The sequence below is a fragment of the Nerophis ophidion genome, linkage group LG10 (assembly GCF_033978795.1).
Source record: "Nerophis ophidion isolate RoL-2023_Sa linkage group LG10, RoL_Noph_v1.0, whole genome shotgun sequence".
In the NCBI taxonomy this organism is placed as follows: Eukaryota; Metazoa; Chordata; class Actinopteri; order Syngnathiformes; family Syngnathidae; genus Nerophis; species Nerophis ophidion.
Window position 1 is genome coordinate 28,120,880 of NC_084620.1, and position 12,500 is coordinate 28,133,379.

The following is a 12,500-nucleotide window of genomic DNA, read 5'->3' on the forward strand; positions in this document are numbered from 1 at the left end:
ATTCTTCAGGACAACCTAAAATCATCAGCCCAGAGGCTGGTTTTGGGTGGAGTTGGATGTTCTAACAGGACAATGATCCCAAACACATGCAAAAAGTTGTAAAGGAATAGCTAAACCAGGCTAGAATGAAGGTTTTAGAATGGCCTTCCCAAAGTCCTGTTTTAAACGTGTGGACAATGCTGAAGAAGCAAGTCCATGTCGGAAAACCAACAAATTTAGCTGAACTGCACCAATTTTGTCAAGAGGAGTGGTCAAAAATTCAACCAGAAGCTTGCCAGAAGCTTGTGGATGGCTACCAAAAGCACCTTATTGCAGTGAAACTTGCCAAGGGACATGTAAGCAAATATTAACATTGCTGTATGTATACTTTTCACCCTGCAGATTTGGTCACATGTTCAGTAGACTCATAATAAATTCATAAAAGAACCAAACCTTATGAATGTTTTTTTGTGACCAACAAGTATGTGCTCCAATCACTCTATCATAAAAAAATAACAGTTGTAGAAATTATTATAAACTCAAGACAGCCATGACATTATGTTCTTTACAAGTGTATAGAAACTTTTGACTACAGATGTGCATAATTAGCTTTTTTTCTTCTCACCACTGCTCTTCACACTCACTTTTTTTTCCCGTGCTTGGATAAACAAATTCATGTCCATCTTGCGTTATAAGGTAATGCTAGCGAGTAAGGCCCGGTGTTTTGGTCAGCTTTTGCAGGGTTCACTGTTGCATTTACTACACTAATTAATGGAGGGGATGCAACTTAAAGCGTAACAATAAGCTGAGAGAAAGCTCTAGTCTCAAAACACTCTTAAGTTGGAGAATCTTAAATTGGATTACCAGTGTAAATATTAAAAAAATTTTGGGGAGATGCAGACACCTGTTTTTTATCAGAATTCAAAATCAGGGTAATTTTTCAGTTGTTAGAAACCTCATTTTGACTTGGGATGTTTACCAAAATTCAATAACCCTACCAAAAAAAAGTAGCTCTTGGTGCCTGATTTCAGTGCAAAACTAATGCAGACTCAACCACCTGCAACAAGTACTTGAAGGTGATATTGTGCAAGTTAGGTCTTGTAAGAAGTACAGTATCCTGACAGACGCACAGAGTCTGACCCTCGTTTTAAACTGTATTAATGGCTCTACCTGGCCAACGGCAGTCCTCACTTTCAACACAACAACACAACACTTCTCAATACGCACCATTACAGTCATTGCGATTGAGGTGCATTCATGAACCCTGGAACGCAGAGCATCAACATGGCAACACATTTTTTTTTCATATTCCGCATTGTGTATTGCTGCTGCTGGTTTTGCTGCAATAATTGTGACAATTTGTTGGATTTATTCCTCGGTTACTGCCTGTAATGCATTGCCTTAGACTGTATTATAAATATGTAAAAGCAAGGTTAGTAAAAATCGCCTTCCAAAAAGACATTCCACGAGTTTCCCTATTCCTAAATAGCACCGTTACCTATTGCTGTGACAGCTAACAGAAGTGTATGTTGTGAGTCTAATAAGTCCAATGACAGATTGTTACCTTTGGTGTCAGGAGAAAAACTTTTCAAAGTAGCTTGTAGGATTGTGTATATGCTTTCTTCTCCGGTGTGACAATGCACTCTAATTTACCATCCGAGCATATTTGAAGTTGTAGAATGCTTTGAAGTTTTGGTGAAAGGGCGTAAAATGTACTTAAGCGTGTGTATGTGTCCACAGGCGGAACCCCCTCCATTTCCATTTCATCACAGACTCCATAGCTCAGCAAATCCTGTCCTCTCTGTTCCACACCTGGATGGTTCCTGCTGTTCGGGTCGACTTCTATGACGCAGATGAACTGAAGGTAAATCACACATATACTTCCATAAGAGATCCTCAGGATATTTTGTACCATTACATTTTTGATTTCCCTGTTGGCTTACTTTTGTTGGATGACTATAACTAAAACATTCTACAGGTTAGTAATTGTAAAATAAATGTAATTGTCTTTTCTGTTCCTTGTATGAAACAATACACCAAAAATGAATGAATGAATGAATGAATGAATGATCTTTATTGTCATTGTGCATGTACAGGTACAGGTCCAACGAAATTTAGGTTGCGTCCCTGAGGTGCTTTGCATTTAAAAAAAAAAAAGGGAAACCACACAATATACAGAAACAGCACAATATACACAATATAAAATGTGGCCTAAGACCACTCTAAGAGGCAATGTAAAAAAAAAAAAAAAAAACGAGACAATAAAGTATAAAGTGACTAGTGAAACTGACTAGAGAGGAGTAGTGCTGATTCCCAGTGTGCTGAGGAGGAGGGAGTCGGTATTTCCTACCTCCTATGCTGTGCAGGCTTTTTATTGTGGATAAAATATGTAAATATGTTAAATATTGTCCAGTTGGTGTGTAAACGCTGATTGCACAGTCCCGGATCGTGATTGACCGGTGGCTTCCTCATGTTGCACATGAGGGAGTTTTTTTATTTTTATTTTTATTTTTTATTTACATTCCAGCTGCGTTTAGTGCAGTTATGGCCCGGTGGTAGATACTGTTCTTGAGTCTATTTGAAACTGTTCTTGAGTCTAAAAACTGACATTTGTTCCTTGTGACTAAAAATACTATTAATTATCCCACGTTGATCTTATAATTTCACATATAATAAAGAGTCATGCAAGAAATATCATCAGAAACTGCATGTTGCACTCACAAATGGCCAACATGGTGAGTGTGCAGCGATGGACACTTCCCACTCTCCATAGTCACCATCTTGGCTCTGTGAGTAAATGCTCCGAGTGCTTCGCAATTCCTCATTAATAAAGAGAAGAAGAAGAAGTGGGTAAATATTGCAAAGTGCGCAACAATGGTAATCGGTTTGGGACAGCAGTACACTGTCAAATGTGTGCATGAACACAAGTCAATACATCGTGGGAATTGTACAATTATTGAACTATAATACTGATGTACAGTAAGTATTGGATATAAGACACAGCAATGCATACAGTGCATCCGGAAAGTATTCACACATTCGATTTTTCCACATTTTGTTATGTTACCACCTCATTCCATAATTACAATGTGTTTTTTTGATTTTTTTATTTTAAATTAAAAAAAACATGTACCATATTTTTCGGATTATAAGTCGCTCCGGAGTATACGTCACACTGGCCGAAAATGCATAATAAAGAAGGAAAAAAACATCTATACGTCGCACTGGTGTATAAGTCGCATTTTTGGGGGAAATGTATTTGATAAAATCCAACACCAAGAATATACATTTGAAAGGCAATTTAAGATAAATAAAGAATAGTGAACAACAGGCTGAACAAGTGTACGTTATATGACGCATAAATAACCAACTGAGAAGGTGCCTGGAATGTTAACTTAACATATGATGGTAAGAGTCATTCAAATAACTATAACATATAGAACATGCTATACGTTTACCAAACAATCTGTCACTCCTAATCGATAAATCCGATTTTCTTCCTCAATGTCGCTTCTAAACAACTCTGCCAACTCCAAAGGTATGCGCCGCGTCATCTTGTCGTTTTCTGTTGAAATTATCTATTTTAATAGCTATGGCAGTAGCATATAGCAGTTAGCATCCCATGACCCACAGTGCACTTCTGCCATGACCCTCCCCCGCGGAATTCTTATTTGTTGACGTGTGTGTGACGATTGCTGACATTTTATTAGTCTCTTCCGCGAATGAGATAAATAACATTATTTAATATTTTACGGTAATGTGTTAATAATTTCACACATAAGCCGCTCCGGAGTATATGTCTCACCCCCGGCCAAACTACGAAAAAAACTGCGACTTATAGTCCGAAAAATACGGTACATACATTTTTAAAGCCTTTGGTCAATACTTTATTGATGGATCTTTGACAGTCTCAAGTATTTTTGAATACGATGCCACAAGCTTGACACACCTACCTTTGTGCAGTTTTTCCCATTCCTCTTTGTAGCACCTCTCAAGCTCCATCAGGTTGGATGGGAAGTGTCGGTTTTCATCCAAGATGTCTCTGTACATTGCTGCATTCTTCTTAGTCTTGTCAGGGAGGTGACCAAGAACCCGATTGTCACTCTGTCAGACCTACAGCATTTTTCTGTGGAGAGAGGAGAACCTTCCAGAAGGACAACCATCTCTGCGGCAATCCACCAATCAGGCCTGTATTGAATCGTGGCCAGACAGAAGCCATTTCTTCGTAAAACGTTTGCCAAAATGCACCTGAAAGACTCTCTCAGACCATGAGACACAAAATGATCTGGTCTGAGGAGACAAAACTTGGAACTCTTTGGCATGAATGCCAGGCATCATGTTTGGAGGAAAGCAGGCACCACTCATCACCCGGCCAATACAATCCCTACAGTGAATCATGGAGGGAGGGAAAGAAGAATGCAGCAATGTACAAAGACATCCTGGATGAAAACCAAAGCTTCTCATCCAACCTGATGGAGTTTGAAAGGTCCTGCATAGAGGAATGAGCAAAACTGCTCAATGATAGGTGTGCCAAGCTTGTGGCATCGTATTCAAAAAGACTTGAGGCTGTAATTGCTGCCAAAGGTGCATCAACAAAGTATTGAGCAAAGGCTGTGAATACTTATGTGCATGTGATATTTGTAGTTGTTTTTTTTTTTAAATACATGTGCAAAATAAGATAAAAAAAAATGCACATTGTCATGATGGGGTATTCTCCTTGGAATATTGAGGAATAAAATGAATTTATTCCATTTTGGAATAAGACTGTAACATAACATGTAGAGTGAGTAAAGCGCTGGGGATACTTTCCGGATGCACTGTATGTCACAAAATAGCAACAAAATTGGTTTGATTGAAATCATACTTTTCTGTAGTGCCAGAGTATTCCTTTGGATATCTTTTTGACTTCCATTAAAATCATTTTTTTTTTTCACTTTGGAAGGCAAGGCTGCTGTCTTAGCCCAACACTATTTGCTATTTACATTGAACCATTAGCCCAGGCTTTTTGATAATAGGACAATTTTAAGGACATTATGAACATCTAATTGGTTGTATACCAATAACAATGAATATCTTGGAGGTTTTTGTGTCATGCATGCTATAAATCAAATATTACAAAGTCACAATTATTGACGTGTAATTATGTTGCTTTAGATGAAATCAAGCAAAGATTTGATTTCAGATGAGACATGAAATCAAAAAGGTACTGTATTTGCGAGTGAACATCGTAAAAAAACAAAGTAATCCAAAACGTGAAAGACAATATTCAACAATGGTTTACCTACCTATTAGATTTTATATTACCAAGGTTCCTGTACATATTCCAAGCACGACCAGTAGAGGTCCCACAGACTCAGTTTACAGCCTGGGATGAATTTATTTCCAGGTGTCTCAGGGGTGGCAAGAAACCCTGGGTGAGATTATCCATCCATCCATTTTCTACCGCTTATTCCCTTTCAGGGTCGCGGGGGGCATTATCAACCCTTAAATTATCCAAAAACAAAGGGGGAATGGTTCTCAAGTATGAAACAGTATTTTTATGCAGCCCGGTTCCGGTACCTCTTTTGTTGGAATAACGAGAATTATGTAGCAAAATAGAAGGAAAATTAAACATATTCTCAAGGTTTTCAGGTTCAATCACTGAAAGTGGAAGGAAATTATCTTGGTTTTCAAAGATAAAATAGGCACAATAACTACTGGCACGTTAGAACTTTGGTTTGCAATTATTTAACATTTTTAACTAGTAAATTACTAAAAATTGCTCCGATAGATAGCATTTGACACCTAATTCAAGCCAGGAGAAGATGTCACATTTAAAGGGGAACTGCACTTTTTTTTCAATTTTGCCTAAAGTTCACAATTATTTTGAGTGACATGATGACGGATGTATTTTTAATGCATTCTAACTCTTACATAAACGTAAATAAAAGTCTGCTCACAGCGTAGCCAATGGGAGGTCCTCTATTCCGCCCATAAAACCCAATTATAAAAATCCCAAAACAGCCAACAGTACTCCATTTACATTTCATTAATTGAATATGTGAGTGTGAATGTTGTCTGTCTGTCTGTATTGGCCTTGCAATGAGGTGGCGACTTGTCCAGGGTGTACCCCGCCTTGCGCTCGATTGTAGCTGAGATAGGCTCCAGCGCCCCCTGGATCCCGAAGGGAATAAGCGGTAGAAAATGGATGGATGGATGGAATATTAACCAAGTATTAGTGATATTGTTAGTATACCGTATTTCCTTGAATTACCGCCGGGGCGCTAATTAATTTAAAACCTCTTCTCACTCCGACACTTACCAAAGGCATGCAGTAAACATTTGAGTGTAATGTAAGGATACCATCATGAAAAGCACATTTAATACAAAAAACTTTATTATGGTCTTACCTTTACTTACAAATGAAGTCCATGCCAGCTCCTTCTGATCAAAAGCATCGATAACTTGTTTATAGAAGTCTTCCTTATCTTTCTTCAGTTTTAAAAGTCTCGCTGTCTCGATGGAGATCTTCCTTTATTACCTCCTGCTTCGATTGAAATTCCAGTTTAGAAAACTGTTTTATTTTAATAAACACACGCTGCTCACTCTTGCTAGTCTAGTTCATGGTCGGTCGGTGTGTAGCCATAACGTGCTCTCGTTTGGGTTACTCCCGACGTGCAGACCGCTGCTATCAGTTAGGTCGGCTCCTCACGGGCGACGACAGAATTATCCTCGGAAAACTCCCCCTCTCGTTCTGCTCCGTGGGTGATCTCTTTATCGCACCGCTGCCACCATGAAGTGTTATTGTATAAATAATACACTGGGTATTTATGACCGGAACATGCTTTATTTCAGCCCGGTTGTTTAAATAGCCAGCATAGGAGTGTTACATCCTAAAAGGTCCATCGTGCACCCGCTGCGTCATATCCGTCCCAGCGCATATCAAGTCACTCATTGTCATTTCTTCTGCAGCCGGGTAGTCGCAAGAAGGATCACTAGCGCGCTCTACCACCAGGAAGCGGGAGTCATTTAATGACTCATATTGGACACACGCAGCTACGGTATATTAATAAAACATAGCTGTTGCTATTCTTTTGAGCACACCGGTATTCAATAGCTTGGACCTTAAATCTTCTTCCCTTTATCCATCCATCCCTTTTGGAGTCACGGGGGTCGCTGGCGCTTATCTCAGCTACAATTGGGCGGAAGGCGGTGTACACCCTGGACAAGTCGCCACCTCATCACAGGGCCAACACAGATAGACAGACAACATTCACACTCACATTCACACACTAGGGCCAATTTAGTGTTGCCAATCAACCTTTCCCCAGGTGCATGTCTTTGGAAGTGGGAGGAAGCCGGAGTACCCGGAGGGAACCCACGCATTCACGGGGAGAACATGCAAACTCCACACAGAAAGATCCCGAGCCTGGGATTGAACCCAGGACTGCAGGACCTTCGTATTGTGAGGCAGACGCACTAACCCCTCTTCCACAGTGAAGCCCTTCTTCCCTTTTATGTGATTTCAAATTACCGGTATTGAGATCAGCCTCCTCCATTTTGAAAATGATGACAGGGAAAGTGTCACCCGTGACGTCACGAGTTTGACCCGGCGGTAATATTAAGCGCGCGCTAATTATTTTGCAAAGCGAGTTTGATTCAAGGCAGGCGCAAACTATATGTCCGGCGTTAATTCAAGGAAATACGGTAAATGCTAACGCAGACAAACTTATTTATAGCAACGCCGTGATCACAAGCTGCTTTCTCATTTCCTTGCTAGTCAACTTTATTCTAGATCATAAAGCATTCCTGTATAGTTGATGGATGAGGACATATTTAGACAAGTTGGTGCACTTTGACAGCCAAATTAGACCCGGGAAATGGCAAGATCGACATGAAAAGATGCTTGGTTCAACCCCCTTCAGGAGGATTATTAGTCGTTCTTTAGAATGTATGAACATCCTAGCAGTCGGCATCCCAATAACAGCAGACCTTGCACAGTCAGTGATATTTTATTTGTTTGTTGGCTCTCTTGAAGTCTGCAGTGATTACATGTGAGTTGAAAAATAAAGCTCACGTAGATCCACGCTGATGTCTGTCTCCTCTACTTAGCAGCCATTAAAAGATTAGAACCCTCCCAAATATATTACACTTTAAATGGTAATTCTTACATTATATTACTTAAATTTACTTTCAGGTTAAAACACACTCATGTTTAAGGTGTTGTGATTTTTATTTTATTTCTTTGTATTAGCAACATCCTCCTGGTCAACTTCCTTTGTTTTCACTTTATCCAAGTGCGCATGCAAGTGACGTCGAGGCCACATGCACGTTTATGCTGGAGTCTGATAAAAATCACATTTATTTGAAGTGTAAACAGCCTGCTGGAAAAAATCTGATTTAAAAAAAATAATAAAAAATCCAATCTGGGCCACTTTGACCTGCAGTGTAAACGTAGTCTGTGTCGAAGATGAAATGACTCAACCGATTTATCTCCACTTGACATTGCCCAGACAACTTCTGACAAATAACAGCAGTCTTGTTAGCATTACATGGTACTTCGAGTCTCATCGAGTCTGGGGAAACTTGTCTCTTCTTTTGGCTCACCAATGGTGAGATGTGTTATAAATGGGGCAGGAGTTGAAGATTAAGTGCATCAAAAAGTTGTTCTGCCAATAGTTATTCAACTGGATTGACGCTGTGAAGATACATTAATGCCAAGAATAGTCGTCAGGTTGCTTGCAGTATTTTCCTTTAACCGGGAAATGGAGACTTGGTTAATATCTTTATCGATTGCCGCAACAAAATAATAAGCCAAATGCTGCACTGTAATGAATATAAGAATTAAAATATGGAGAACATTGCCTATTTTTATTTTTTTATCTTTAAATAAAAAAGAGGGCAAAATATTTGATGCACAATGTGGCAAAGGATGACTATATAGTTGCTTGTTGGACCAAAGTTTGCACTGTTAGGCTTTCAAGATATCTTATTGCAGGAATCTGCTCTTTTGGTCTTGTACAGAACATTCTAAAAATAATGTTTATGCTGTTGCATTATATGAATGAAAAATGTACAACTATAATAAAGTGTATGGTAGGGCAGTGGTTCTCAAATGGGGGTACGCGTACCCCTGGGGGTACTTGAAGGTATGCCAAGGGGTACGTGAGATTTTTTTTAAATATTCTAAAAATAGCAACTATTCAAAAATCCTTTATAAATATATTTATTGAATAAGACTTCAACAAAATATGAACATAAGTTCATAAACTGTGAAAAGAAATGCAACAATGCAATATTTAGTGTTGACAGCTAGATTTTTTGTGGACATTTTCCATAAATATTGATGTTAAAGATTTTTTTTTTTGTGAAGAAATGTTTAGAATTAAGCTCATGAATCTGTTATGTTTTCTACTGGGGAAGGAGATGGCACAGCAAAGGGATGTCAAGTTCAATAGGTTTATTTAAGACTTCATGATTACGTGGAGTGTGTATGCTACTATGTCTCTGCATGAATGGCTATGTGTTGAATTACCGTGAGGGGTTGTTGACGTGCCTGTTGGATGAATAGTGTCCAAATCCGGAGGGGAACAAGCCAGAGGAAGTCCAAAGTCCAAGCGGGGGTCAAAGGCAGGAGAACGGGTCCAAAGTCCAAAAACAAGGTCGAGGATCCGGGAAGGCAAAATGGGGCCATGAGGGAAACAGCGTTGGTGAACGAACACTGTGGGAAGAGCAGAAGAAACAGGGATCAGGGAAACAAAAGGGCACAAGGAAACAGGCAAAGAGCAAGATCAGGAGGTAGTTAGAGACACGCAGCTTACGAGGAGTAGTTTACTTTCCGACATCGAAGAGTCAGCGTCGGCCATCTTTATACTGCTGTCTTTCATCAATGTTAGGTGTGTCAGGCGTGGACTTCCGCCGGCTGCGGCGGAGAGTGGACGCGGTCTGCTTGATGCGTGCGGGGGCGTGTCTGGTGCTTCCAGCAAAGCTTCTGTGTGCTCCCGCAGCAGTGAGAAGCACAGTGTGTGAGTGACACAACAGTGCCCTTCCCCTTATGCGAGGCCCCCGAAGAGCTCCAGGGTTGACCCGATAGAACTCCTTAAGGGGTTCAGGGTCAGCAAGATACGAGTTAGGAACCCAAGACCTATCCTCAGGTCCATAACCCTCCCAATCTACCAAATAAACCAAAGTTTGTTGGGAGGCCCGCCACCTGGCCACGGTTTCTTTTTCAGGGAGTCTTTGACAAGATCCTCCGCTTTCCAAGTGACCATGCCGATAATCCTGGAGGGAGGAAGAATAGTTTCTTCTGGGGTCTTGTCCGTGGTTTCTTCCGAGAACTGGCGAGAGAACGCATCAGCCTTTGTATTGCGGGATCCTGGTCTGAAAGATAGAACATAATCGAAGCGGCCAAAAAACTGAGACCAACGGGCCTGTCGATCATTGAGTCTCTTGGCTGATCGGATATGGAGAAGGATACGGTGTTTAGAGCCTTCCAACCAATGTCTCTATTCTTTTAATGCCTCTTAGACAGCAAGTAACTCCCGAATTCAAGCATCATAATTACGCTCAGCAGAGGATAAGCGTCCAGAGAAATAAGCACAAAGATGGATCTTGCTGTCTAGTACTGTTATGTTTTCTACTGGGGAAGGAGACGGCACAGCAACGGGATGTCAAGTTCAATAGGTTTATTGAAGACTTGATGATTACATGGAGTGTGTATGCAACTACGTGTCTGCATGAATGGCTATGTGTTGAATTACCATATGTGAATACCGTGAGGGGTTGTTGAGGTGTGTGTTGGATGAATAGCGTCCAAATTCGGAGGGGAACAAGCCAGAGGAAGTCCAAAGTCCAAGCGGGGGTCAAAGGCAGGAGAACGGGTCCAAAGTCCAAAAACGAGGTCAAGGATTTGGATCAGGGAAACAAAAGGGCACATCCAAGAGTCAGTGTCGGCCGTCTTTATACTGCTGTCTTTCATCAACATCAGGTGTGTCAGGCGTGGACTGCCGCCGGCTGCGGCGGAGAATGGGCGCGGTCTGCTTGATGAGCGCGGGTGCATGTCTGGTGCTTCCAGCGGAGCTTCTGTGTGCTCCCGCAGTAGTGGGAAGCACAGAGTGTGTGAGTGACACAACAGAATCCAGATAGATCTCTATTACAATCCCCAAAGAGGGCAATTTAAGTTGATGATTACTTCTATGTGAATAAAACTTTATTTATATTTGAATCACTTGTTTATTTTTTAATACGTTTTTAGTTATTTTTATATCTTTCTTTCCAAATAGTTCAAGAAAGACCACTACAAATGAGCAATGTTTTGCACTGTTATACAATTTAATAAATCAGAAACTGAAGACATAGTGCTGTATTTTACTTCTTTATCTCTTTTTTCCAACCAAAAATGCTTTGCTCTGATTAGGGGGTACTTGAATTTAAAAAAAATTCACAGGGGGTACATCACTGAAAAAAGGTTGAGAACCACTGTGGTAGGGTATATAAATATGTATTATTACTCATGCATGCACTAATTTAGATGGACAGAAAAGTATGTGTTTTACATAGCATTACTTTAATGCTACGATATCAGATTACACTATACCCGCCTGCTAAATAACTTGTTATTGTATTTTGGAGACTACATTGGCTTGCAGCGGCAAACTGAATGAAGGCCTTATGTGTGATAGATGTAATGATAGTGTGATTTAAGCTGTTTTATGAAAACAACATCCTCAGAGCAACAGACGAGAGCAAGCACTGCTGCCTGTGTATTGTGGCCTCGATCCTAGCGACAGGCTATACTGAGCTCCACAGATGATGATGCTCAGTGAAAGTAAACACTGAAATGTGTATTCAGGGCAGTTTTTCCCCACTTGTCTGAAAGAATTCATTTTGTGGAAGCGAAATGCCAAACAAGCGCCTTGTTTTGAACACCCACTTATCCATTTTGGGCAACAAAATAAAACAATTCTGCAAGCTAAAGTTGACGAATATACTTAATGTTTAAGTTATCTTTTACTGTAGATGGAATAACATTATTAAGTCTTTGCTATTCAGATCTTATTTTAAATGAGCTCTGTTTTCAAGCCACCTATTTAGCCTCGAACCTAAGCTAAAACACCAATTGGTTGTTGTGTTCTCTCATTCAGTCAGAGGTGTCATGGATCCCAAACAAACATTACTCTGGAATCTACGGTCTGATGAAGTTAGTGCTCACAAAGACACTCCCATCGGATCTACAAAAAGTCATCGTTTTGGACACAGATATTACTTTTGCCACGGACATCGCTGAGCTCTGGGCTGTCTTCCACAAGTTTAAAGGTAACTACTTACTTGTTGTGATCTTTTTCTGGTCATTTGACAGTGGGGAGATTGTAGGGACAAGAGGGAGACAAAAACAACAAAATTACACATGTATGTATGTATATATCTTTATATACATAATGTATATGAATGTGTAAATGTGTATATGTGTATAAAGTACGTACAGTATATGTATATATGTATATACAGTGGGGCAAAAAAGTTTTTAGTCAGCCACCGGTTGT

The 12,500-nt window shown here is 40.1% G+C and overlaps 1 protein-coding gene across 2 annotated transcripts in view; it reads left to right on the forward strand.

The window, feature by feature from the left end:
* The window catches only part of large1 (LARGE xylosyl- and glucuronyltransferase 1), a 253,865-nt gene that overhangs the window by 156,373 nt on the left and 84,992 nt on the right, over positions 1 to 12,500 (forward strand). For both annotated transcript variants that reach the window (XM_061913252.1, XM_061913251.1), the window contains exons 5-6: positions 1,720 to 1,843; positions 12,102 to 12,273. In XM_061913252.1, the coding sequence (XP_061769236.1) occupies positions 1,720 to 1,843; positions 12,102 to 12,273 (296 nt within the window). The remainder of the gene's footprint in view (positions 1 to 1,719; positions 1,844 to 12,101; positions 12,274 to 12,500) is intronic.